Below are 26,442 nucleotides of genomic sequence, written 5' to 3'. Positions count from 1 at the left end.
AGCCAAGCACTTGCGGTGTCATTATTTGTGGAGATTACTTTCCCTACCACTTTCAACAACCCTGAAAAAATACTGAGCTTACATAACTTGATCAATGTAACAAGCAACTCTCTACAATTGCCAATACTAGCCATCTCCTTTCCACCTCGCCAAGTGCCAAGAGCTGCACCATATGATCAATGTGACATTGCAATCGCAGTGCAACTTTCACTATCACAAGCAGAATGTGGCTGCCACATTGAAATCTAGGCACATCGAGCATGAAAGAAAAAAAATGATGCCTACCAAAATATTCCAAGTAGACCCACATCTTCGATAGGTCGCCCACTTCCTAAATTGTTTTTCCCCTTTCCCATGCTTTTTGCAGAGCCACACGTGCAATACTACGCAATCAAAGCTAGTGACTGGCGCCCACAAAAACCAATCACTAAGTCACCAGTTACTTGTTCAGAGCTCCTGCAAATGCAGCTTCAAGAAAGCCAAGAAGGTTCCAATTCTCTTGCATGACTTTCTACTTGTCTCAGCATCTCATACAATGACTTTTGATCGGGTGCCACGCAAAGCATTCGTAGAAAGTTCTCACTCGCTCACCTGCTATCATGGTTAAAAGGTAAACAAAAACCCGGGGCACCGGGTTTTTGTTTACCTTTTAACCACGTTTCATCCCGACCAGACGGGCTTCCGTCAAACACTGAACTTCACCTGCTATCATCATCGCCATTGTCGTCATCATCGCGACTGTTGTTCCATTAAATCGTCATGTTTGCTCATCGAGTGCGCTTCCTGTGTGGTCGGTTGGTTCCATGTTTGCTCTTCCTGTGTGGTCCTTCACGTGTTTCTACAAAATCGTGCTATGAAACCTGGGAGCTATATTAATCCACGACTGAACAGCCCCCAAGACTGACTTATGACGAGCCACGAATGGATTCACTGGGAAGAGCTTAGTCAATGCCATTGACAGCCCTCATCCACCCACCGACAGTTCCCTGCTACAAGGAGGCCAAGCTGACCATGAATAGGGCACTAATCAGAACAACGGTAAGCCTCATTTTCGACGATATCGACTTGGCTCTCTGTGAGGCCACAATGGCTCAACTTTGCCTCACGAGCAGCCGTCTCAAAGTGCTTGTGGAGAGGCTTTGTTTTCTAGACAAAAACATAAAAGTACTGATCTCTGACGATGACATATATGAAGAATATACTATTCATGTAATTTACAGTGATAAACTGGTTGCACTAAAGTCTAAAATCAGACTTGCTATTGGGATGAGACAGAGTGCAAACAGTGAAGACGTGTCATAGATCTCGGGAAGCAGAATGACCATCCTATTACTCTTGTGCCTCGAAGCCCTGTAAAAAAAAAAAAAAAAAGAAAGAAACGATTGTAAATGATTGTAAGACTGAAGCTATGAGCCATGACCGCCCTGAAAAATGTGGCCTCCGCAGCGGGCCACCACTGCATGCACCCACACATGCACACAAAAGAAAGCTCTACAACATTTATTTAAACAGTACAGGGCTCGCAGGAAAACGTTAGGAGCTGTCGTCCTCCTTGCGTTGGTAGGCACTCAACCCCTCCGGATTGACAAAGCTGCACAACTTGCCGTACCGATGCATCAGTTGCAGGCGTGTGTCGTAGGCATTTCGGAACGGGTCGGTCTTTTTCAGATGAGTTTCCCAGCCCTTTGGATCGTGCCTGACGTACCAGGGCTCGATTTTTTTCCGCTCCTGGAAAGCGAGAAGAACGGCCATTGTGCTGAACAGTACGGCCTCCTGGCAAGGCTGTCGTCACTGGCTGGCTTTACTGCGATACACAGTTGGGGCCCATATTTGCAAAACTTCGCTTACGTAAGAACATTATTCTTATTGGCCAATGTTTGGATGCCAACCTCGCATGAGTAATGGTGCAATAAAGAGCACAGCGCTAGCCAATTGTGGATGCCACTTGCATCGCAGAAGTTTTGTCGATTTCGGCCCGTATTCATAAGATTTTGGCTAAGCATACGACTATCTTATGTCAAACAAGCAATAGTAAATTAAGAGTACAACTAATAATATATTGCCACAATGTAGTGATGGTGAAGAAGCAGGGAGACTGCTAGAAAGTGGGAATTGAGAACAAACTCCTTATTGGGCGAACGTGTCCGAGAATGATAAGCAACGTTCAAGTACAATGACAGCTGCAAGCATGGCCGCTCGTCATCAAATATACTCTCACGGCTTAAATCAGTCCTCTGTTTATGTACATGCTCACCAAACATTCTAGAGCGATCACTGATGCTCAAGTGCAACTGATTCAATGTGCAACATTATTCGTGTCACACGTGCAATCTGGTTAGACACGGCTTAAATTTGGCAACGACATTGCTAAGTTTTGGATACACTAAGCGCATCTTGAACAGCAGCAGTAACTGAGAGCAGCGATCGGGAAAAGCTTGTCACCAGAAAAAAGTGAAACAGTGTATATGAGGTGATACATAATACTTCTACATAGAGAGCATAGTTAAATGGTTAGTCTGTATCAGAAATTACCGCATTTACTTGAATCCAACACACACACCTTTCTTTAAAGAAAGTGAGTCCAAAAATCACTACCACGCTTCAATCAGAAACGAAATCAAAACCACATTCACAGTGTTAGCAACAGCCTACCTCCACTGCAGTCACACAATGTCATAGTTCACAAGATGGCGATAGAACATGTTTTCGTGAAGGTAGATGTGGGTTCATGTTGCAATCAACTATGACCTGGAGAGCCATTCTCTGGCAATTACTTTTGGAGACACTGCTATCACTTTCACAAAACTTCGTGCAACTCTGCAGCGGATGCGTAAGTGTATATTACGAACAGTGTTTCTGGTGTTGTGCCGAGCTCGCCATCTGCGCCCAGTGCCTCTTAGCCGCATACTTAGACAAGTCCGGTGCACATTCATGTAAAATCTTGCAAAAGTGATAGTAGTATCAGTAAAAGTGATCGCTCGAGAACACAGGCCCTATGTGTATGGTATGTGGCCAGCGAAGCACAAATGACGACGACTTGCAACTTGCAGTTTCAGAAACGTTTCCTGCGTTATTCGGCCAAAATGCGAGAAATTATGTATACCCTGCAATCCGTGACAACACACTGATGTGTTAGCGTTGTGGTTTCAGGGTGAAAATAAAGATGGAGAACTTTAGCCCTTAATTCTCCAACAGTAATCTACCTTCACCCACAAAACAAATGAAAACAGACTTTTGAAGGAATGTTTTTCATCATAGATTGATTTAGTGCTGGCCCTTAGTTTCCATTTAAAGAGACGTTAAAGATAAAAAAATCATTTGAGCCTTATTAGTAAATTCTCCTTCTAAAATATAAAAAAATTTTGCCCCTATTGAGTGAAGATATTCAAAGACAGAAAAGACACAAAAAAGAATGATGTGTAGCAACACCACATTCAGGTTCCTGCATCAGCTTCCTGTGATGTTATGGATTTTGATGGCATCTGCTTGGGCTTAGTTGAATTATTTTTATTAGTAAAGCTGGCCTCCATAGTATATACTATATGAGCCAACAAGTGAAGTCAGCAAGTTTCGATACACTACAATGGCCCAAGTACAAGAAAATACTTTGATATCCACTGCGTCCTACTTGTGCATAAGCACTGGGATTTCACTGCGAAATTTGAAAAATGGAACTTCGACCTGTGTTTTCAATAATGAACCTATCATCAAAAAATTTTTAAAAATTTAAAAGTTGTCAAATAATACTGAGACCAAAATGAGCCAGTGTTCCTTTTAGGGTCAATTTAAGCAATGCACAAACGAAAATGGCAGCACTGTGAATTCAGACTAAGAAGCGCTGCTAACAACCATTGCTCGCAGCGAAGGTCGTTGCAGCGAAGCGCCAACAACGCTGCCACCCTAGTGAAAAGGCTCACCCTCAACAGGCGCCCCTGTGCAACGACCAGGTCAAAGTCGAGCTCCTCGTCCCTGCCAATCTCGTCGGCGGTGCGGCATCCGTCCCGTGGGGAGGCCACTACGCGCGGGTAGTTGTCGGTCTCGTCCTTGTACTCCACCAAGTGCAGTCGCTTCTCGTCTGCCAGCTGTTGATGCGTCTTCTGCATGGGCACGACACATTTTTGTTGCAGCGGTCGCCGGAGACCTTTCGTACACACAAAGGCTATGTTTATTATAAGCCTCAACAATAACTTGTTGCATGGAGTTTCCTACAAAAATTACTCGACTCTGTCGGTGATGTCTAGGGAAGCTGCAAGCTTGGCAGGTTAGCTAGAACGGGAATGATGACCATGGATTTGTCTAGACTGTGTCCTTGTGGCTGTATATGGCTTTGTGACAATGCGAAATGGTCATTCTCAACAAAATTTTGCACTACAAGTGCAACAATTTGCAAAGGTTATACGTGTGCACAAGAAGTCATTATTGCCTTCACGCACCCAGAGAAATACAGCTGCTTGAAAATTCTCCTTTGTTCCGATTGTGGTGCTTGCACGATTAGTGCTGCCTGCAGTTATACAGTGAATTTTTCCTTTACGCATAGAGTTTTAGCTGCAAGTATATGCGCTTGTGGCGTCCTCATCTTCGTCTGTCACACTAAGCTTTATGCACAATGGACTCATACCAACTCACCCAAATCTCAACACTGCTACCGCACATAGCCTATGCAACATCACTGCTTCACCAAGGGGCAACCAAAGAAGCACGGATGTCTTTACCTGGTTGTGGAGACCGAGGATGAAGGCTCGAACAAGATTGGAGGCGGAGCGCGCCCGACATCCAACCAGCTCGGCATGGAGGTCCGTGATGCCCACCAGCTTGCAGATCTCCCGGAAGACCCGCTGACACTTCAGGCCATAGCCTGCAACGACATAAAGAGAGAGAGAGATGTCAAATGGCTGTGCACTTGCTTTACATACAGAGTAAAAAAGAAAATGTTTCTCCAGTCTAACCTCTTGGTTTCTTGCGCACCCACACTTTCATTGGTCCGTACTGTGAGAAGTAGTCGTGGAACACTGCAGTGGATAACATTGGGAAGTCGTTCGTGAATGGTGAAGGTAGCTTATATTCACACAACTATAGCGCAAAGGCAATAGCATTATATAAATTGTACGAATCACTCATGAGATGAAAACACGAATATACTTCTGCCACCCAAGACGTGCACCAAACACTGAAGGCTTGAAATTATTTACAGTTATGATATGAGGTTCGCTCATTCCCGATACCCTTTTGACATCATTTCATCCCTAAAAGCACCGTCTAATTTTTACCCTCCTCGGTTCAATGTCACGCTGCCAGTCTCTTGTTGCTTCAAAAGTTTTCCTATAGCCAGCTTCACTATGCAACTTGCATCGACCCTCCACCACACATATATCAGAGCACTAGTCAACCTGGTCAGGCTGCTCACCATTGAGCACACAACTTTGTTTGCTACATTTTTTTTTAGTGAACAAACTACCGCAAAGGCTTTCCTTACCACGTCATGGCAGTCAAGCTATCCTCTGAATTACCCCTTTTCATGCAACCACCCTCTTATGTAATAGTCCTAAATAGGACTATTACATAAGAGGCATTACATTCTTTAAGGTTTCAAAGTGATGCAATAAAAAAAGACGCACTAACTGAAGGCTGCACAACTCACCTGTGTGGTCCTCGAACCTGTCAATGTACCTCAGCCGCTGTATTGCTTTGTTTTTCGCCTGCGGCAGAAGCACAAGGTTGTTTTCTTCTCAGTATGCATCACAAGCTGCCACTATATACCGTTAATTACACTTATACCATAACTTTAACCAGCATATAGGTGAACACCTTGTCCTTAGGAGAAAAATATTGCAAAAAAATATATATATCTTCTGCAGAACCATTAATTTCCTGAGGGCTCACTTACATTTTAGAAAAATTGTACCATAATGGAAAAAGATATTCTGCAGAAGTTAACCCCTTGAGGGCTCACTTCTTTTTTTTCTGAAATGCTGTGCCGTAGTGGCTTGATTCCTGAAATGACATGCTTCAACAACATGGTTAGAACACAAAAATATGACTACCACTAATGCGGAAAACCTAATTCAATAAAAATAGAGATGATGATAAAATTACTACTGCGATCTGCATATAAAAAGCCACAGGCTTGCACAGTGGATGCAGCACAGTCACAGCATAAGCTGAAGGAGCGCCTCTATAGTATTTCCATTTTCGGCAACACGCACTAGAGGGTCTTTGCGGCGACATCTGTTTGCGTCACTTTCACGAGAACGAACTGAACTGTCCACCCGACATCGACGGGGAGCTGCGGCTTTTGATGCTCTCTGCAGAGCGGTCTGCTGAGCCCGACATCTGGTTGTAGCCGCGCACATAGCTCTACAATTCACTTCTTCCGCAGCAGTTCGTACTTTGTGAGGAGGCGCCATAACACGTACCGAAGAGTAAAGACAGGTATCGAGACTACGCAGTGACATCCTTTGACAGCTGGCAGGATACAATGCAACTGCTACGTGTCATGACACCTGGTAGAATGCAATGCAACTGCAATACAAAGTGAGCCAGTATCGATGCTACGGGGCAAGCATCTCACATTGTGTGACTCCCCGTGCGCTAGGACACCTTTATAGGGCATGTTTACGCAGCAGCTAGCAAGCGCTGCCATGGTGCAGTGGTAGAGCAGCTGACAACCGCACAGAGGGCGTGAATTCGATCCCTGCAGAAGCTGGGTATCTCTTTTTTCATTCGTGGCAATATCTGCAACGAACACCGGCGGTCGCGAACAACATTGCCATCCGAAATGGTTAATGGATGGAGCCCATAACAGCTTATGCTGTAAGAAAAAGTTTCCCCTGGGTGTCCAAGCTATCCAGAAAGCACCACAATACCCACTACGAAGTCGGGGCGTCATTGGCACACTGCATTTAAACCTTTTTAAAATGCCCAGCAAACATTTCATTAACCCAATTAATTGACAGGAAACCCTGCATTGAAAGCAACTAATTGATTAAAGGCTAACAAAATGGATGATTAATCATTACTCAAATAAAAATTTAATAATTACTCAAATAAAAACTTAATTGACAATCCCTACTTGCTACTTCTCTAAAATATCCGAATTCTCTCTAAGGATGGCTGCTAGTTGCTTTTGATGCCCCACTGTTCATTATTGTGGGTGATGGTCAAGATATCCGAGCTGGAACACTTTATGAAGGCACGCGCAACATTGTTGCCAGGCAGTAGGCAACACACACACTGACCACTTAAAGTGCAAGCAAAGTCAGTCTTCTTAATTGAAGTTCTCGCCAAATTAATCCCGCCTCTAGAACCGAGCACTGTGGGGCCAGTAAACATGCCCACTGCATGATGAGAAATTGCAATGTTATGTGCTGACCTTTATATAACAGCACTAAACCACTGAATGAACTCTGTCAGTCAACAGACAGAAGTCGGGCAGCGTGCTTTTTACATATAACCAGCTTAATTTCACGCTCAATGAAAGAGCTATGAGCAAAAACATGAGCTTGTTCTAAGCCGACTATTTGTCGCAAAAGAATAAGGAAAGAAAAAAGTAGAGGCGAGAAGAGCTCATATTAACCAGTGGAATTCACTTGAATGTGGAAGCAAGCAATCCTAAAACTCGGAAGACAAGAATTTGTGAGAGAGAGAGAGGGAGAGAAATAAAAGTTGCCGAAAGGCAAAGCATTGATTGTGATAGCAAATCAGCAGATAGCTCTATGAAGCAAGGATAGTGGTTTTATCTGGCGTATAAACTTGCAACCATAAGCATACTAAGTAAATTAACAAGCATGATGTAACGTGCGCACAAGCAAACATGAAGACATCTCACTCGACGATCATGGAAACTCGCTGTCAAACGCTGCAGCGAGGAAGCCCAGCGGCAGAACCAAGCGAATTGACCTTCATGCTGCGTCTCGCACCAACGGGAACTAAGCCGCGAAAACACAGCACACAGCGGACTCTGTCACCGTTGCAGATGGCTTTCAAGATACGGCAGCTTGGGTGGCTGCACGCGACCACCCGGTTCACCAGGAGTTGAAATCTGCCCCCTCTCCCTACCCTCCATCTGAAGCCTTGCATGCGATAGAGGACGGCGCGCTTCCTCCCTGCTTTCCTCCCTTGTTTGCGCGAGATTGAGCCGCGATTGCCGGCTCACCCTTGCATGCTTTCACTCGCACATACAGCATACAACATGCGGCAATTATTTTATCACCCTTGGATTTTATACAGAAACTCGCAACGACGCCAACGGCAGAAATGCGCCTAGAGTGTCCATATAATTGCTACTGCAATAAAAGAAGTATCGGATGGCACATGCAAAAGCCCTGGTCACACATACCACACGCAGTGCTGATCTCGCATCATTTGCTTTGCCGCCTGCAAAGCCTGAAAAGAAAGAAATGTGGCTTTCAAAGGGTTGTCAAGGTCCTGACTGAATTTTCAAGCATTAAAGCACCGCAATGCCTGACAGCTAGATAAGAAAACAATGTCACAAACAACAAGCAAATATTTTTTTATGGCACATTGAACGGAAAAGTGCTCATTAGGTTCTTTTTTGCATAAACTACCTTTAGCTACCACACATAGAAAGCTCTGTACCACAAAGCTACAAATCGAATCAGGTTGTCTCAGCTCTTGGCTTGCATAAACCTTGAGGCCACATACACAAGCAGAATCCACTAATCTTAGCCGAAAGCAAAATTCAAGAATTTTTTAGCACTCCATGAAACTTCAGGGCTTCCACAGCTTTGAAAAGGGCAGCTGCTTCTTCAAGGGTTTGCAAGGGTTTCAACGACCGCTCTGAACCCTGTAAATGTGTCAGGAATAATATTGTCACGTGGTAGTGACGGTGAAGAAAGAACACAGTAGCAGTACTGTGAAAGACAAAACTAGCTTTTATTGGGCGAACCTGTGCCCACAAAACAGGCTACACTTAAAGCACAACGATAGTGGCGAACACAGTCGGCGATCGTCGAAAATCTGATCAGCGGGTCAAGCGCGTCGGCTTTTATAGAGCAGTTGTCGAATGTTCCAGACTAATCGTTCGGACCCGTGTGCCTTCCACAAAGTTCTACACCATTCGCGTTACGCGATGAAATCAGATAACACAAGGTTCGGCGACAACAGACAGCCGGGTAGAAGCATCGACAACTTTCCAGAAACATCGGATACATTCAGGCGCGTCCCTCGCTGTGCGATTACAGTTGTTAAGCGGCGAAGCGTGGTCGCCCGATAATGATAAGTACACGTGTCAATATGACCTGGGCTAAATGCGCCAGCTGCCGCAGGGAAGGTGGGGAAGCACTTACCAACCAAGCCGTTTTTGTTACCAACAACTACCAAAGCCTTGTGACGTCGCATCCTGCCAAGGTTGCCTGTCATTCGGGTGACTATTCGGAGCTGTCAAAAACAAGCAAGGAATCCAACAGTTACGACTAGGGGTGTGCAAATATTCGACATTTTCAAATATCGAATCGAATAGTGTCCTATTCGATGCGGTCTTCGAATTGAATAGTCACTATTCGTAAGTGCGAATATTTTTCTATATACTTTTTGAATATTTCAAAACACCAACTGTGTGCATTTAAACATAAAATTAGAGCCAAATTTCACTAAATTTTCACCCCCACGGGGAAAGTATAGACACAAAACATGAGAACTTGTGTAGTGGGGCAAGCTACATATCTTAGGTAACCATACATTAAGGGCTACGCAGCCATAATTTGTGCTCTCTGAAGTCATGTGCATGCGAAGAAACTACTTGTTTTTGATCTTAATTCTCCCTTTGTGTTTTAATGCGTAAGCATTCTTTGGCGAGTACCCTAGCGAAATCTGTCTGTCAAGCGAAAAATGTAATGCCTTGTATCTGCACAAAAATGTGTAATTTGTGAAGTTAGGACATCTAATCATTATAATAGTGTAAATGTAGATGATTGGTAGTTTCACAAGTGATAAGGAACAATTGAAACAAAAGAAAGCTGATGAAAGATAATTTTTTCAGAAAATTCATATCCATAACGGGAAAAGCATGACACTTTACCCATATACACGGGGCTCCATAGGAACTGGCATGGGGAAGCCTATGGTAAGGGTGAGCCAACTTTTTTGGAAGGTGGCCTGACTTGAAATTTGGGGTGGGCCTACTTTAATTTGGGGGTAGGCCAACTTGAAATTTGGGAGTGGACCAGCTTAAATTTGGGGGTGGGCCAAATTAAATTTGAGGGTTGGCCAACTTAAATTTGGGGGTAGGCCAAATGAAATTTGAAACAAAATCAAAAAGTAACAGGCGAGTCAAAGAATGCTTCAGCATTTATAGGCAATTCTGAGAATTTCTGAATAATTCTTTAATAAACAATGCTTCATAGCATACTATATAATGACAGAAACTTGCTAACATTAACAATACTAGCATGTGAAGAACATTCAATATTTACTGTGATGATGGTTGTACATTATCTGAACACTATTAAATTGGATTATTTTCTGGCAATATTCGATTCATAATCGATTCAATCTCGAAAATCACTATTTTCACACATTTAGTTATAACACTAGGCGACACATGTCATTTGAAGTAAATGCAAAAACTGCTGTAAAGACCTCCACATACTAATAATGCAAAGGGCAATTTTGGAGAGTTATGAAATAATGGAAATAAAGAAAATGACAACGCACAATATGACCTTTACAAGATTACAGATTAGACGAGAGACAGATTCTTTAGTGTCTGAACACAACATGTCAAGCGAAAATTATGCGTCGAAATTCGGTTTTAAAAAAACCTGACATAATTATGCAGCGTGCATACATATGAACCTGTGTGAAAGCTTGAAGTCTGATCAAGAAGTTCCCTCCCAAAATATCTAGTCGACTAGTAATAATTCAAACTTGGCAAATTCCAAATCCAATTAAAATCTGCAACCCTAAGTCGGACAGCTGAAAGGTGCCGCAAAAGAATATGGCTCATTCGTTTCAAGCAATATCCAGAGCTTTACCTTAGTGTACGTTGTACAGACCACTATTACACATCTGTTCTTATTATAGAAGAGTCAGGTCTAGAACATACACAAAGGAGATGAAATATTTATTTTGTTATTGTTCATATGATAATGACACCATCTTGCTCAAAATGTCCAAAAAAGAAAATTGTGTTTATTAAGACCTGCAAACCACAGAAATTGCAAAGTGCTGCATTTGAAGCCAAAAAATATTAAAATTTGAGGCATTCTAAAAATTGTTATACGATTAAAACAAATTTTTAAATAAGTATGTTCGTGATTTGTTCTGTATGGGCGCAAGGAGCATGCACGAACAGAAATATTTATGAAGTGTATTCATGAAACACAACAATGACCAAAATTTAGGTTGCCGTTATGCGGTCGCTCTGGCTACGCTACAGTTGCATGTGAATAGTCGAGCAGGTCCAAGAAATCAAGCTCTAAATATTGGTCAGCGAATGTACTTATCTGCATGGATTAAAAATCAGTGCTGCCCTAAGTAACCAAAATACAGTTTTGCCCCACACTGGACACAAATGAAATATAGTAATATTATTGGTATCAATATCCCAACTGTAGAACACCCCTAAAAAATCTGGCATTTTATGATGAAATCATACACAGAGGTCATACATCGTACTTGAGCATATAGGTAACAATCACACAAGAAGTCATGTAGACAATCAAGCCTCTTTGGACAAGTTACAGTTGCAAAACTCCTGGTCATTCTGGAAAATTATTTGGGTGGGTGGAAATAGAAGGAAGGTTAATCATTTCTTCATTTCATGTACTCACGATTCTTTGAAAATGGAGTACTCACCTCGAGGACAATGGTGTCAAATGTGTCAAACGTAACTGGAAAAAAAAAAAAGTGGATGTTTAAGAAAAGACTATAATGAATAACATGCCACATTTAAACTTTTGTTTAGAACAAGCAGCTCTAGCTACATTTGCAAGAATGGTAAAGTGTGGCATAAAAAGAAAGACAGTTCAAGGCTTGTCACAATTTCATACAGTCCAACCTCAATAAAATGACGTAATATATTAGTGTTTATATGGAGTCAGCGCGGAGTTAGCGCCGTTGCTGACAGCGGTGAATTCTTTCAACGAAAAAACACACCATCGATAAGGCAAGAAGCTCGGTAGCGAATGTAAAAGCAGGTAGGCCTAGCGCTACCACGGTGATGGCTACAGCCACCAGCTGTTCTGTGAGCGAAAGCACCTGTTCGAGGTAGCAAGATAATCAAAATGTCGCCGGTGGTGGCTTCGATAATGTAATTTCAGTGCTCCGGTCATAGTAAAAAGTTCATATCAAACGGCAAAGGGTTTTTGCGTCCGAAATTTCAGACATTCTTATACATTGACTCTATGTGGCGGTGTCGCGAAGGCGTTTGAATTATCGAGCATGTCCGAAAAATAGATCGTCAATTCTATATGCTTATAATGAATATTGGATATATTGGTGCAATTTTCATGTCTGGTGCGACTTTTTTAAGTGTGGTTTCGACTGTATGCCCTTTCTGTCATCCCCATGTGTTGCCAAGCATAATGATGAACCGACTTCCAACAAATGTTTATGCTCGCAAAAATGTTCCGTGAAAAATGTACACCATTCTTTGCTTAATTTACCCAGAGCGCATACCTTTTGTGGGATACATATGCACTTATTAATGCTGATTAACCTTTAGACGCAACACACAAGCAACAGCCAACAGAGAACAGCAGCGACTGAAAAGTAACACATTGGTTTCAGATCACAGTGACTTCTCCAGCAACCTTGTTGCCGATTTTACCAGCTTCAGAAACATGGCTGCATAAACAAGCAAGTTATATGGTATATGGCATACAGCGCTGTCGTAAAAGGGTGGAAGAGGCACCATCGCAATCTGAGCACAATCTTGTGCCACCTTTAACACTTTTAAAATATTTTTCATGACAGAATCTACTTTTCGTAAAACCTTACACATCATATGTAAACTTGTAGAACAAGCCCACTTTTGTAAAACTATAAAAAAAATTTTGGAGAATGCTTAACCCTTTCGCTGTCACGGACGTACCGGTACGTCATCGCGCTTCCCCCCCAAAAGTGTCACTGACGTACCGGTACGTTCTCTATCGTGCGTTCAAAATTTCACGCCAGAGCGCAAAGCTGGCGCTCCTGGATTGGCCACGCAATCTGTTGACTCTTTCTACAAGTTCGTATATTCGCCCCGACCTGTGTTACTCCATGTATTGAAGAGTACGGCGCGACGGCCACTCCCCACTTTCTCTTTGCTGAGTGGCACGGTGGCTCCGTGTTCGCTGTATCATGCGTCACGCGCGTGTGGTTATGGGTTGCTCTGCCATCTCCGCTGCTTTGAAGGTTTTTATTTTTCTTCTGTTGGTGTGCCTGCTACGGCGCGTCAAGTTCAGGCGCACGTGTTGTTGCCTCTCCGAAAAGAGCGACTCGTTGCTGCTTTCGCTCTCTCACCGCACCCTCGCTTTCGACTTGCAGCAGTAAACGTAAAGCCCTTCGAACTTTGTTTAGCCTTTTTCCATCTCTCTCTGTCATCTTGATCACGCAACGTCCCATTTATCTCCGTTGTGCGGGCGACTGAAAGCGCATCCTCCCTGCGCGCGGTTACTTTCGGATGGCTCAGCGCGCGGGACCTTCGTCTGCTCATTGGAGCGGTCGCTCAATTCCGATTCAGAATACGAGCCGAGCTCGGATTCGGACTCGGACAGAGTCGCATGCGAGGAAGAGGGTTCCGCATCGTCAGATTCGGATGTTGAAGGGATTTTATAGTCAGGCTGATGATGATGATGATGTTTACTAACAACAGCTGCAGAACACTGAAATGTGTATATTACATTGACTATGTTATTTGTATACCAATCATAATCAAAAATAAATTGCTATGTTCATTCCCTGTTATGCTCGTTCCCTGAAACCAAGCCGACACTGGGGGTGCGTCACGGTCAGAAAGGTCCGACAGCGAAAGGGTTAAGCTTTGCTTGACTGCTTCTCATGGTTCCTGGCAACTGCAGCTTATGTAACCGCAATGTTTTCCTGGAAATGCTGGCGGTGAACGCTATGCACAAAGAGCTTTCTGGTTCCTTTCTTTTCTATCCACTCCCCCCCGCAACGGGCACTGCGGCTGCCGCAGATGCGTGGAGGCGAACGCCATCTGGATGGTGTTGCAAGGAACCAAGCGGGGAGCGCTGTTCCTACTCGGACCGCAAACGGCAGCTGGAAAAGGGGTTGTGTTTGAGTTTCCACCTAACAGAATTATGTGTTCCCATATATTAAAATTACCATCCAGCACTATCATGTCTATAGGTTGTGTGCAAGTCGAACTTGACGAATCTTCCCACGCATTTTCCTTTGAGAAATTCAATGTAGTTCAGGAACGTCCAGGCGCCACGTGCAGGGCCTGCGCGGTTCGGGATGATTTTTCTCTAATGGACAACGCTGCCGACACCATATTTTCTGCGACACGGTGCCCGTAACACTATGGCATTAAGACTGGGAAGAGTTGCCAGGTACGGAATTATCAGTGTCCGAATAATCAGTCAGCTACTGTGTTCCTCTTTAGCGTCTCTTTAAAGTGAACTCTGAAACCTCACATGAAGAAACAAAATTGCGCCTCTTAAAAAAAATATGTTCACAGTTCACACTGGCATGACAATGCACAATTTTCTAGGCCCAAGTGTAATGCAAATCTCAGTCCTGGGAGTATGCTCACCGTCTCCGACGGGGTCTGGGGGACCAATGCTGCGGCCGGGCATGCGGTGCCCACTCCAACCACGCTCGAGTGCCGTCAACTTCGGCGGCGAAAAACTGTGCATGGCATTGCGCAGCTCAATGAGCCGTTGTTCGCGCTCCTTGTCTGGTGGCAGTTGCACCCTCTCCACGACTTCACGGCCACGCACGATCGGTGCATTAAGGCCTGGCCAGACCATGTTCACTTTGCCTGCACAACAAAACGAAGCTGCTCTGAGGCGGAGCCATTCTTTGAAGTTTTTCAAAGACGTAAAACGACTGCCAGCCGGGCTCGTTGGTGTGCCGACATAATACAGCAAACAGTGCACATATGGGGCAAAAGAATGAAGGAACAGACGGCACAGACTTCTAACTGAAGTTCAAGCTTTACCTAGAAGTTGACGTCTGTACTGTCCCTTCTTTGAATACTTTGTCCCGTTTGCCACATTGTTTGCAAACTTACAGCTTTCGGCCTAACTGGTTATCAGCTGCACTGACAAACGCTGATGAGTGCAGAATGGAGAGAGTGTCTGTACTGTACTGTTGTTTCTACCTCAGTCCTCACCTTTCTTTGACACTCACTAATCTTTAGCAGTGCAATGTGAACCAATCAGCTTAGCGACAAATAATGCCAATCAACCATTGCACAGGTGAAAACTTTCACATGTACAATTTGTAGGTTGTTTTTGTGCTTCAGACTGAATAATCAAGTGACTCCGTCACGAAATAACAGTGCGAATAATGGGACAGAAAAAGAGCAGACATGTTGAAGTGCCGTTCGAACAACTATTTCTTGTCTCTTTTTTTTTTGCGCTGTTTTTCTGTCGCAAAGCCATTCTACTGAGCTCAAGTGGAGCCAATTTTGTGAGTGAATGAGTAAGAGCGCTTCTCGGGAAACTGTGAAATGTCGTATGTGGTGCCCACACACACACAAAACCATGAACCTTACAGATACAGTCTGGCCTTCAGTGATTTGGCACTTGTCGTGACTGAATTAAGTCAGCGCAGTGCTCTTCAAAAGTTCTTGCCTGCAGTTACCGTACTCATAACTTGCACTAAACCACGGGTTACCGGCAATGAACAGAGGAAACTCAAAATTTAACTGTAACGAACCTGAAAAGAAGATAAATTCTGGGCTTTGACGTGCCAAACCCCCAAACTAATTATGGGGCACACCATAGTGATGGGCTCTGGATCAATCATGATCACGTGGGGGGTTTTCTAATGTGCACCCAATGCAAGGTACGTCATCGCCTTTTTGCTTTCCGCCCGCATTGGGACGCGACCAGAGAGGGCGGAAGCGAACCCGCAACCTCGTGCGCAGCAGCACGACGCCAGAGCCGCTGAGCCACAGTGGCGCGTCCGACGAGAAGTTTGACATAAGACAAGACAGCTACCACATTTGTAACTTACAATCACTGCTGAATTGCATGCATAGAAGAAGTAAACCTCAGCCTTGCTGCAACAAAGGGGCAGTTATCTACACATTTTTCCTCAAGGTGTTGTTTGGAGCAAGAAGGTCAGACGGAAGGTTTAGAAGTGAGGAACTGTGTTGTCCTCAGCCTCCACGTACGCGACCGTTCTCGTGGGGAAGCTTACCGACGCCGAGAACTTGGCCCTTGTTTAGGTCCTTTGCTAGCTTCCGCGAAGAGCCGGCAGCTCGACCTCTCTTGCGGCCCGCATTGCTCACACTTGTCACTCCTTTCCACAACTGCTCGGCGGTAACTGAAAATGACAAACAGACCGATGATATCAGACGTAGCAGATACCAACGATCATGCCGTGGGCTGAACATTGATAGGATTCAATCAGTGCCAAAGTCGGCTGCAACCATGTTCTTTTCGTTAACCAACAGAAATTTAACGTGCACAGGCTACGAAACCACGAAGTGGATTTCATTCGTAATCGCGCAAGTTGAGTAAAACTTACGTTTCACGAAGAAGCTTGTGCCTCTCACTGCTTCAGCAGAAACTGTAGGTGTGATGGAGGGCTTGAGTAAGCATTCTGCAGTTTTTGCTTGGGCGAAGCAACCTGGTAAAGCAAAAGCACGAAAAAAATAGCAATTTGCAGCGCGAAAAGCGAAACAACAATTCCTAAAGCCGGCGGCTGCTACCATGTGACTGTTGCCCGCCGGTCTAGGCGCGATCAGCAATATGCAAGCTCTTCAAAACTCCGTAAGTGCGCGCTCTGAACTGCGATGTGTAAACTACAAAAGGTATGAACAACTCAAATTGAAGGAGAAGTCACCTGTACTAGGATGAAGAGAGAGCCTTCCGATCAGGCGTGCAAGGCCCGCCATCTTTGTTTGAGGGCACCTTCTCATCATGCATGCTGGGTAGAAACGTTCACTTTCGGTTTCGGTTCAGTTTATAAGTGTTTATTTAGCGTAATATTTTTACTTACTAGTATATCAAATTACCTTTACTGACAGTTAAGCTTTTAGTCGTGGTAGTCGTGGCGAAACTAGCGGTCTGCTAGCGGCTAATCTCAGCGCGTGACGGTTGCCGCCGAAATAATTTCGTTTCTTGTTTTGCCGCCTGGTTGTCGCGATTGGTTCGTGCGTTTTCCGATGGTTTACCTTCACGCACACGCGAAAACAAAATATGTTTCGTTAACCAAATGCGCTGGTTTTTCTCGTAGGCGCAGAGCCCTTTGATGTCGCTGCCGAGTTGACTATATTGTGACATGGCTGCAGTTTACTTAAGGTCCCTTTTCGAGTACGTCTACAAGCGCAGATTTCTCCGGCTCGGCGTGCCGTTCATGGTAAGCTTCTCGATTGGCCTTGATAGGACGAGTATACAAGACATATACAAAGTGCATTAATGAGGGAATCCACAAAATGCTCTCACAGCGATGTTTTGGCTAAGCACAGTACTTGAGCCCTACTCACCGATCGTCTGCTGTAACCGGCGTGATTTCCGCACTCACGGACCGGTATGAGCAATCGCTAACGTGAGTGACGTACGCGTGATTCAGGCCCGGACATTAAGCTCCGGCATGTTTAGAAAGTGACTGGCAGGTATGTTTCACCAACTCCATCAATGCCAGTTGCACCGATTAATCTTCTGGCAGCAGAGGGTCCGCTTGCAAGTGTCCGTACGTGCAATATGATGTGCTTTCTGCTAGCCTCCCATTATTACTTCTTTTTTACAACCTCCCTCCATTCTACAAGCGCCGCACGAATACATGTTACAGTTCGTGAGATAGACGGATCGGCGTGCGCGATCAGCCACGTGTTTTCTTTCCCATAACCAGCCCCTTCCCCATGCAGGGTAGTAGACCGCGGATCTGTGCTTGTTTTTCCTCTCTCCTTGAAAGGCAGTCGCCGGATGAATGATCCTACATCGCTAGCTATCTGAAGCAATCCTGTGTTCAAAATTACGAGCAGTAAACAGCGCTAAACAACAGGACAAAGAGAGGGACACAGACAACAGCGCTGACTAACAACCAGTTAAGTGTCTTTATTCTTTCAGTCAGCATATATATACTCCACCGCTATCTCAAAGCACAGAATCAACAGAATTCAGCTAGCGCAGGGGCAAAAATTGCAATTGAGAAAGCAATAGCGGTGCTGACTGAAGTCAGCGCTGTTGTCTGTGTCCCTCTCTTTGACCTGTTGTTTACCGCTGTTTACTGCTCGTAATCATGAACCAACCAGCCCAAATGCGTACCCTTCTGCGTTCAAAGGCATCCCAATTTGTGCCCTTTCAGGCTCCTGATATATGTAGCATTCACTTCTTTTGAAGACCTTCAGGGCAATTGAAAAGTGTGGCTTGTACATGTTTTACGCGCATAACGTGACACTGGATGCTTACAAATCTGAGCTTGATGTGTATGAGCGACCATGTTATATTAGAAAATTGGGTTATCGCAGGACGTACGAACGAATATCATAATTCTGTTGTCGAAGGCAAGCCAAGTTCTGCAAAACTTGGTACACACGTAGCTGCTACACACATTCAGTACAGTGAGACTACAGCCGGGATTTGCGGGTGCTTAGAATTGACTCTGTCTGTCTAAGCTACATGTTGCACTTCATTTGTATTGCGCTTTGATGCAACAACAGTGGAAGTCACCGTCTTCATGCGGATTGCAGTCATCGTTATGATTTTCGCACCTTTGACGTATTGGGCACTCCTGGAAGATCATGCTGGTACCTATCGCCTTAGTTTTCAAGCAAGAGTAGCCTCTACACCAAGTGCAGATTACTTATACAAGCTACACACAATTTTGTGCAAAGCTTGCATGGATAGTTGGACTGATTCATTATGACGAAGAGAAAAAGAAAAGGTTTGTTAAAGAAGAAGAGATTGCAGCAGTTGTGGAGACTAGGCAAGCTGTACAAAGTGGGCCATCAAGTCTCTTTCCTTTCCTAGTAGTTCATACTGTCTGCAACAAACGTCTTCTTTGATGCTATATTAAGCCAAGAGATAATGAAGCTAAAAAGAATGCACAGGGAAAATTATTTGTTCTTTTAATTGAAGTGTATACGTGGCAACCAAAGGAAAATGAAAATGGACAAAAAAGAAAAGCATAACGCTGGTTGGTTCAGCTCCTATTTGGCAGCAGGTGTTTTCATCCACTTTTATCATTTCTACACTGCATTGATTGTGACAACTAACAAAAAATTGGGCTCCTCAGTTCCTTTTCTTCCCACTCCTTGATGCTATGTTGGCATATGTGCTTGCTAAGTAGAAATAGTATGATCATGTGTTGTAGTGTTGTGTGCTCGTTACTCATCCAATTAATACTTTCAAATTTTTCTCCTAGGTCTTCATGGTTGGTGGATCTATAGGCCTTAAGCAGTTTACTTCACTACGCTACGAGTTCAGGAAACAAGAGGTCTGTAGAACGACTTCAATAAATCTGGATGTCTATTTCATGTTCACTAATTTGACTGAAAAACAAACAAATGAGCTCAATAAAGGACTTCGTAGTGATCCTTCATCAAATAATTGATGCATTCATTGATCGCAGCCAAATTCATTGGTTTTTGAGACTCCAGTATCAGACTGCAGTTAGGTTCTTATTCATTGGTACAATACCTTGTTTTTAGCATAATCAAAGGTTTTGAAATGATACAGGATTTTCCGTAATCAACAACATACCTGCTAACTTTTACAATTTCATCGTAAAATACCCTAGTTTTCAGGGCTTGTTTATGATTGTTGTGATGATACGAATAATTAAAGAAAAAAATTATTTGCATTTAGTTTGAGGTAAATGTAACCACAAAAAACAGATGCAATTGCCGACTGATTATTCAATGCTACCTATGGTACTGCCAGCCACTTTATAGAACAAATGTATAAATATAAAGGGAATAGAAATTTTGGCTGCCATTCTGTGAATATTTCATAAATAAACAATTTATGAATGTATTTTCGTTTTTCTGTAGCACATGTCATTCTAGCTGCGACTTAAGAGCGGAGTTGTTCACAGCGTTTATGTGAAACAGAGTGTGCCAAATTTTTAAGAGTCAACGTCTTGAGTAATGAAAGAAAATTTATTTTTCAACAAATGCTAGTATATTCTGGTGGGGCTTCAACTATAGTATTTTTCATATTTAAGGGTTCTCAGGCTTGTGAATAATTTTCTATCCTCAGATAGGTACTGCCCCAATCTAGGGTGCATTTTAGCCTCGGCATAAAGTTTTCAAGGTGACATTTCCAGCCATTTAACATTCCTTCACAATTTTCTGACGTGCCAAGTACCCACTTGCTGTAAGAGCAAGTGGATACCACATATTTGCTATTCCAGAAGTGCGATGCGCTCATCAGCCTTCAGAGTAATGCCCTTCTAAGGGTTTGTGATGTGAACATGCACATGGCAATATTTGTTTTTTTTTTTCTTGTGTATTTCATTTCTTCGCCCGGGGGCTGATCTTGCATGTCTTATTGTATATCACATTAAATGTCCTGCTCTGTGTGGCATTCAGTTCACAAGAGAGGATGCCGAAGAAGCTGGCATCAAAATGAAGGAACCCGAGGAGGTCTCTATAGAAGCTATCTACAAGGCAAGTGCTGTTTTTTTTTTCTGAGTGTTATGGGTGAATGTGCTCTTGAAATATTGGAAATATGAATGAACAGCTCAGGATGGGAAGAATGACGACGCTATGAACAAAGCTTGCATTTACAGATCTGGCTTATGTAGTTCTTACATACGACTTCATCAATATGATTTTTGTCACGTAATGTTTCCTGTTAACATAGAAAAATTAATTTCTTGTTTGCATACCTAGCATCTCCCCTTCTCTAAGGATTACTTTGGACTAACTGGAAAACGATTTTATAGAAATACATGGAAGTTACCCGATTTCTCTCTCTCTCTCTCTCTCTCTCTCTTAGTTCACAACTCCTATGACTAACTGCATGTCCTCAAAGATGATGACAAGCAGAAGGAGCTCCTGTCTTGAGAACTAGGAGCAGGGTTTGGCTATGGGCTAGTCGGTATTCCACTGCTAACGTGACTTACCACACGAACATAAACAAAGGGACAGAAAGAACATTTTCGTTGTTATTTCTGTCCCCTCGTCTATGTATGCGCTGTAAAAACATGTTTGCAAGAGAACTAGGACTTGTTCTCACGTTATTGGTTCACACTGTGAGGATATTTACTGCTCAGACTTGGCATCTAAATGATCTGTTGAGGAAAATAATGTTTAGGCTTCAGAATAAGTTGGCGGGATGACATCTCTGCAGCATTGTGCACTGCAGTGAAGCTAGCTCACAGTATCTCAACTGCTCCATGTTCAGGTGCACAAGGTTGCACTGCAGGAGTGACATGGGGGTCATTCTTTCAGTTAGTCTTTTTGTACTGAAATTTGCAGAAATAAGGTAGCCATGTGTACGTTGCTCTATGGGCCAAACCGTTGGCTTGTTTACACTCAAATGTTTTGTGAGTGGGTGGGGGCAATTTTGTGTTTGTCAGTAGCACATTTGGATGCAGTAATTGCTGGTTTTGTTCAAAATAACAACAGTCTGCAGTAATGTGACATTGGTAGATAATACCACAGTTGCAGTGCTGAGAAAATATACTCTCTTCATCCAGCATTGACGCAGATGATGCATACTTCTGATTTATTCTAAATGAAATAGGCAAGTATCATACACAAACACGTTATTATTTGAAAGACACCGTAAAATGCCATTTATATATAAGAACTGTCTCCAAACAAGTGAGCAGTAAAGCCCAAAGAACCATGTTATGCATGGCTTCCTTTAATCATTCAGCATGGTGAATTAAATTGATGCACTTATGACTTGAACAATTACGGACCTGACATTTCTCTCTCCTTGCCTGCTTGAAAATTTCTCTCTTACAGGAGGTACAGTCCATTGACATTGACAACTGGAAGAATGTTCGCGGGCCCCGGCCGTGGGAGGAGGGCAACGAGTACAACAAGCTTCTCCAAGAGCGTCAAGCGATGAAACAGCAGTCTGGAAAGTCATAATACCTAGTCTATAGAATTGTAGGAATGAACATTACGCTGTACAGTTACCTGGCCACATTTCATTGTTGGGCTGAAATAAAGTGCTGCTTGTTTTTGTGTACTTTGGCACCTTTGTCTCTCCCTTCCAACCTTGCTATATTGCAACGAGCAGTTACTGCCCTTCGTCAACAGCAGCAACAGTTCATTAGCATTAACATTTTGTTGTAACTTTTTCAACTCAATGAAAATGACTATTTTTCACTAGAAGGAGATAGGGAAGACGTAGGAGAAAGGCTGGACCACAAGACCTTGAGTATAGCCTCCTCTGCCTCAGGGAAAACAGATTATTTACATACCGTAAAATCCCGAGCAAACCTTCTTACCCATGCCACGTGTTTGTTACAACCAACCGTGGCCGTGCATTTCCCCTTTGCCAAGCCCAGTACATCCAGGATGACCTTAGAGTGCAGCTTGCTTTTAGCACAATAGCGGGCCCCATATCGCATGAAATCCAGTGGCGGCGTAGTTGTCAGTGAGCAAAATTTTCATGCACTTGAACTTTGTTATAAAAAAATAATGGGAAAAATGAAGTACAAGGGTTGATCCAGAAACAAGGTTCCCATCAATTTTAGAAATAGACAATATTGTTTATTCTCATAGAAATTTACATCATTGGAAAGATGAAATTTTGCTCTATTTTTCTACATAATCATCATCTTTTTTTTTTAACGCATTTTTGTAGACGGTGCTCCAATTTACGTATCCCAATGTCGTAGAACTCCGCCGCCAACCCGTTGAGGAAGCGTTTCACCTCTTCTTTGACTTCGTCGTCGCTCCGGAAGCGTTGGCCACTCAAATGTTCCTTTACCTTGGGGAACAAGTGATAATCACTAGGCTCGAGGTCTGGACTGTACAGTGGGCGGGGCATGACAGTCCATCTAAAGCTTGTCAAAAGTTCCTGGGTTTGACAGGAGATGTGAGGTCGGGTGATGTTCCGAAGCAGCATTACACTGGCTGCAAGTCGTCCTTGCCGGCGGTTCTGGATAGCTCGCCCGAGTTTTCTTAGTGTCGCACAATTACTGTCCGAGTTGATTGTTGTCCCACATTCCATGAAATCGATCAGCAGTATCCCCTTACGATCGAAAAAACACTGGCCATGACTTTGCCAGCAGGAGTTTGTTTGAAATTATTTGCGACTGGTGACTCTGGGTGATGCCACTGTGGGGATTTTTGCTTCGTTTTGGGAGTAAAATGAAACACCCACGTTTCGTCTCCCATTACAGGACGGAGGGGCATAGCTAGCAAACCAAGTTTCGTAGCTTTTTAACTATTGTCGCAGTAAAACGATTGTGGACCAGGCCGTCTTAGTCTAGGCTGCGAAAAATCACTAGGTCACTTTAATTTGGCTGCACTTTCCGAATGCTCATGTCGTGCGCGTACAGTGCCATGCAAGCAAGCTGAAAGTGGTGCAAGTGAAACGCGGCATCTGTGCGCCTCTTGGGCCTTGTGAATTTAGGAGAAAAATTCAACAATGAATGAGCCTTGTCATCTGCTGCAGGCAATCGAGCCTTTGACAGATGTGCACATAGCAAAATGGGAGATAGTTTCTTTGTGTTATGGCTGTAATCGCAATCGTGGTACTGGTACTGCATCGTGAGAAAGGAAATGGTGGCTGTGGAGGCCATATATACATTTTTTTGTCAGAAAACGCATTCCAAGAGAAAATTGTGCGTTTAAAAGCACTTACCTGTGTTACAAGTCTTTACAAATGTGCCCTGACATACATTCAAGCATCTAACTTGCACCTCACATCCTTGTGCCAGCTAGAATAAGTGTTGCAACCAAAGCAGACATACTTATACCCACCAGTCGTCGTGAATCAACGTAGACGCTTGGCGCATGCATTGTACAGAAACAATTTACTTGTAAAGGTGAGAGCTTACCTGCTTGTGGCAGCTAGAACTCTTGACACATTATGCAACATTGTACTGCCTTTGGGACAGGCCCAGCTGGTTGGTGGCAAAAGAGGACACACCTGGTATTGTGTGTTGTGAAGACTACCAAACATAAGCGCAAGAAGCCCATTTACAATGATGGTAACGCTCAGATGTGTGCCTTGCCGTCATGCCTGTACCAGACATCGAGGTGCAGCTGTGCAACAGCCATAGAATACGATGCCTCAACTAGACAAGAAAACGCAAAGACAAGCGCAGCAATGTACCAAACATTACAAACTTTGCTACACTTTGACAATTATCTTTTGTGGTTTAGAAATTTTTGTGCAGTTATGCCACCACAATCCCAATTACATTAATGCACCTCCTATAAATCTTCATAAGTGCGTAAGCTGTACAAAGTTTCCGTTTCGTTTCTAAAATGCATGCTGAACTTCAATCTTTGTGGCTCATTGCATTGCATATAATTGTGCAAAATTGCCGTGAAGTAATCGCATAGTAATTGTGCCCCGCAATACCCTACTGAATTTCTTTGGGGGGCCCCACACATTTCCTCAAGCTGCACTGAATGTAGCTCATCTTCTGATGTCCTTTAACTCTACAAGGAGAGTAATTATTGATTCTATTCTACTATCCTTGTGCTTCCAAAAAAAGCTCACCGAAGGCAGTCATGTTGGTAGCAGAACTAGGACACCAATTGTAAAAGATGTTTTTACAACTGGGGCCTTATAAAGTGCAATACACCGCACATATTGTAATATAAGCACACCTTTCTTTCTCATGTTCTTTACTACAACAGTGCTATGGAAACTTGGACTTGAAGCAAAATGAAACAGTGCAAGGTCAGAGCAAAACTATTTAATCTCTTATAAGGGAACATAAAACTGAATATTATTTCAGAGCATTAAAATGGACAAATGTGGTTGTGTAATTCTGTGATGCTTGCTGTTACAATATTTCCTTGTAGCTGCTCGATCATTTTGTGACTTGACAAGCACCACTACTCAAACTGCTGCTGTTCCATTAATCCTGTTATCACTATGCTACCCACTTCACCGTTACAATGGCTGGAAGGTCGACAGCCTGCACCTGCCATATCTGCATCATGTCTACCACATCTGAGGTGTGATGGCACCTGTCGCCACTTTGCCACCAGGGAGTGCCACCTTCTCAAACAAAAACTCCGATAGAGTCGCTATTTAACAAAGTTCCCTTAGTCTGAGGGCTGACAAAGGTTCCACAATGATGTTACTACATGGCCCATCAGGACAAATTCAGTCACACACAGAGGCTTCAAAACTTTCTCTACATACTTCACACGCAGTGGACACACACCTCCCCTTCTTTCTCATCCACCACATACTTCATGTTGCTTGGACAACCACCGCAGTTTCAAGCTCATCTTCGGGCACACAAAAGCGTCTCTCTCCATTCAGCTGTGGAACGCCTTACTAAACAATATTTTGACACAGTTGACCATGTAGAATTTTGAGCAGAGTTAATTACCGTATTTTCAGGATATTCCTTTATTTGTGTTTAGCTGCCTCTTCAACTTTTGCTAGTGCTCATTGCCTATTGTACAATTATTGTACGTCTTTCCTTTCTGTGGCTGCTGGCCGATTGCTGCTGCTGTCTTGCAACATGGCACACTCTTAAGAAAAATTGAATTAGATGCCCGATGATGGTATCAACCCTAGGCTCGCCAGCACAGCAGTGCAGTGCTCTAACCATTGGACCACAATTGCACGTACACTTCCATCGTGCCAATGCCAAATAGCCCTTTTGAGATGATTGCTGCATGGTATTTACATACTAGGGGCACGTATCCATGTCAGGGGATTGGCCAAGTAGCAGGTGGTATGTTTAAAATAGGAAATGAAAACATACAAGGTAATCCAAGTGCTGTCACATTGTGTAACATGAGTGTGTGAAAGCATATGCCCTCACATCACCTTCACACCAAAGCAGTACTGAAATGGTCAAATTCGTAGCATTTTACGAACAGCTTCGCGAAAGCGTCGTTTCACACAGATTCCAAAATGTGCATTGTGTCTGCATGGTGTTTGCCTCGATGTATCGCAAAATGAAAACATGTATCGAGCTGTACTCAAATTTCGCATTAGGGAGTATCGTAATCGGCAGACATATTTTTTTATGTCCCTAGCTGTCCACTTGTAAAACCATCTGGTAACCATCTTACGTAATGATATGACCACTGCTTCTTCTTAACGGTTCTTTTGCCTCACCCCCTCACGTAGTACTCCATTTTGTGGAGCCTGCGAGGCTTGTAAATTAACATACTAACACGTTAGCATCGCA

The 26,442-nt window shown here is 43.5% G+C and overlaps 2 protein-coding genes across 2 annotated transcripts; one reads left to right on the top strand and one right to left on the bottom strand.

The window, feature by feature from the left end:
* Nucleotides 1-1,484: 1,484 nt before the first annotated feature.
* Nucleotides 1,485-17,067, bottom strand: mRpS5 (mitochondrial ribosomal protein S5). The gene is made up of 12 exons (XM_065448270.2): nucleotides 16,984-17,067; nucleotides 16,666-16,767; nucleotides 16,336-16,461; nucleotides 14,720-14,947; nucleotides 11,815-11,849; nucleotides 9,306-9,396; nucleotides 8,336-8,382; nucleotides 5,639-5,696; nucleotides 4,947-5,009; nucleotides 4,713-4,855; nucleotides 3,918-4,097; nucleotides 1,485-1,728 (listed from the first exon to the last, which is right to left on the bottom strand). Exons 1-12 carry the CDS (start codon nucleotides 17,060-17,062, stop codon nucleotides 1,534-1,536), a joined length of 1,347 nt encoding a protein of 448 aa, XP_065304342.2. The 5' UTR covers nucleotides 17,063-17,067; the 3' UTR covers nucleotides 1,485-1,533.
* A 161-nt stretch (nucleotides 17,068-17,228) lies between these two features.
* l(3)neo43 (cytochrome c oxidase assembly protein COX16 homolog l(3)neo43) lies at nucleotides 17,229-22,289 on the top strand. Its single transcript, XM_065448274.2, has 4 exons — nucleotides 17,229-17,499; nucleotides 19,507-19,578; nucleotides 20,675-20,752; nucleotides 22,061-22,289. The coding sequence occupies exons 1-4, from the start codon at nucleotides 17,422-17,424 to the stop codon at nucleotides 22,187-22,189; spliced, it is 357 nt and encodes a 118-aa protein (XP_065304346.2). The 5' UTR covers nucleotides 17,229-17,421; the 3' UTR covers nucleotides 22,190-22,289.
* The last annotated feature ends 4,153 nt before the right edge of the window (nucleotides 22,290-26,442 follow it).

Source organism: Dermacentor albipictus, chromosome 7 (assembly GCF_038994185.2).
Source record: "Dermacentor albipictus isolate Rhodes 1998 colony chromosome 7, USDA_Dalb.pri_finalv2, whole genome shotgun sequence".
Classification (NCBI taxonomy): domain Eukaryota; kingdom Metazoa; phylum Arthropoda; class Arachnida; order Ixodida; family Ixodidae; genus Dermacentor; species Dermacentor albipictus.
The sequence above is the reverse complement of the archived record's forward strand: the minus strand, read 5'-3'. Positions and strand labels throughout refer to the sequence as shown.

What these genes read in the sequence shown, in the direction of transcription:
- mRpS5 (XM_065448270.2), bottom strand. Translation starts at nt 17,062, where the DNA reads ATGATGAGAAGGTGCCCTCAAACAAAGATGGCGGGCCTTGCACGCCTG. An exon ending in CACAAGCTTCTTCGTGAAAC is followed by an intron (nt 16,462 to 16,665) that starts GTAAGTTTTACT and finishes TGTCATTTTCAG; the next exon opens with TTACCGCCGAGCAGTTGTGG. An exon ending in TCCTCGGTCTCCACAACCAG is followed by an intron (nt 4,098 to 4,712) that starts GTAAAGACATCC and finishes GTGCCCATGCAG; the next exon opens with AAGACGCATCAACAGCTGGC.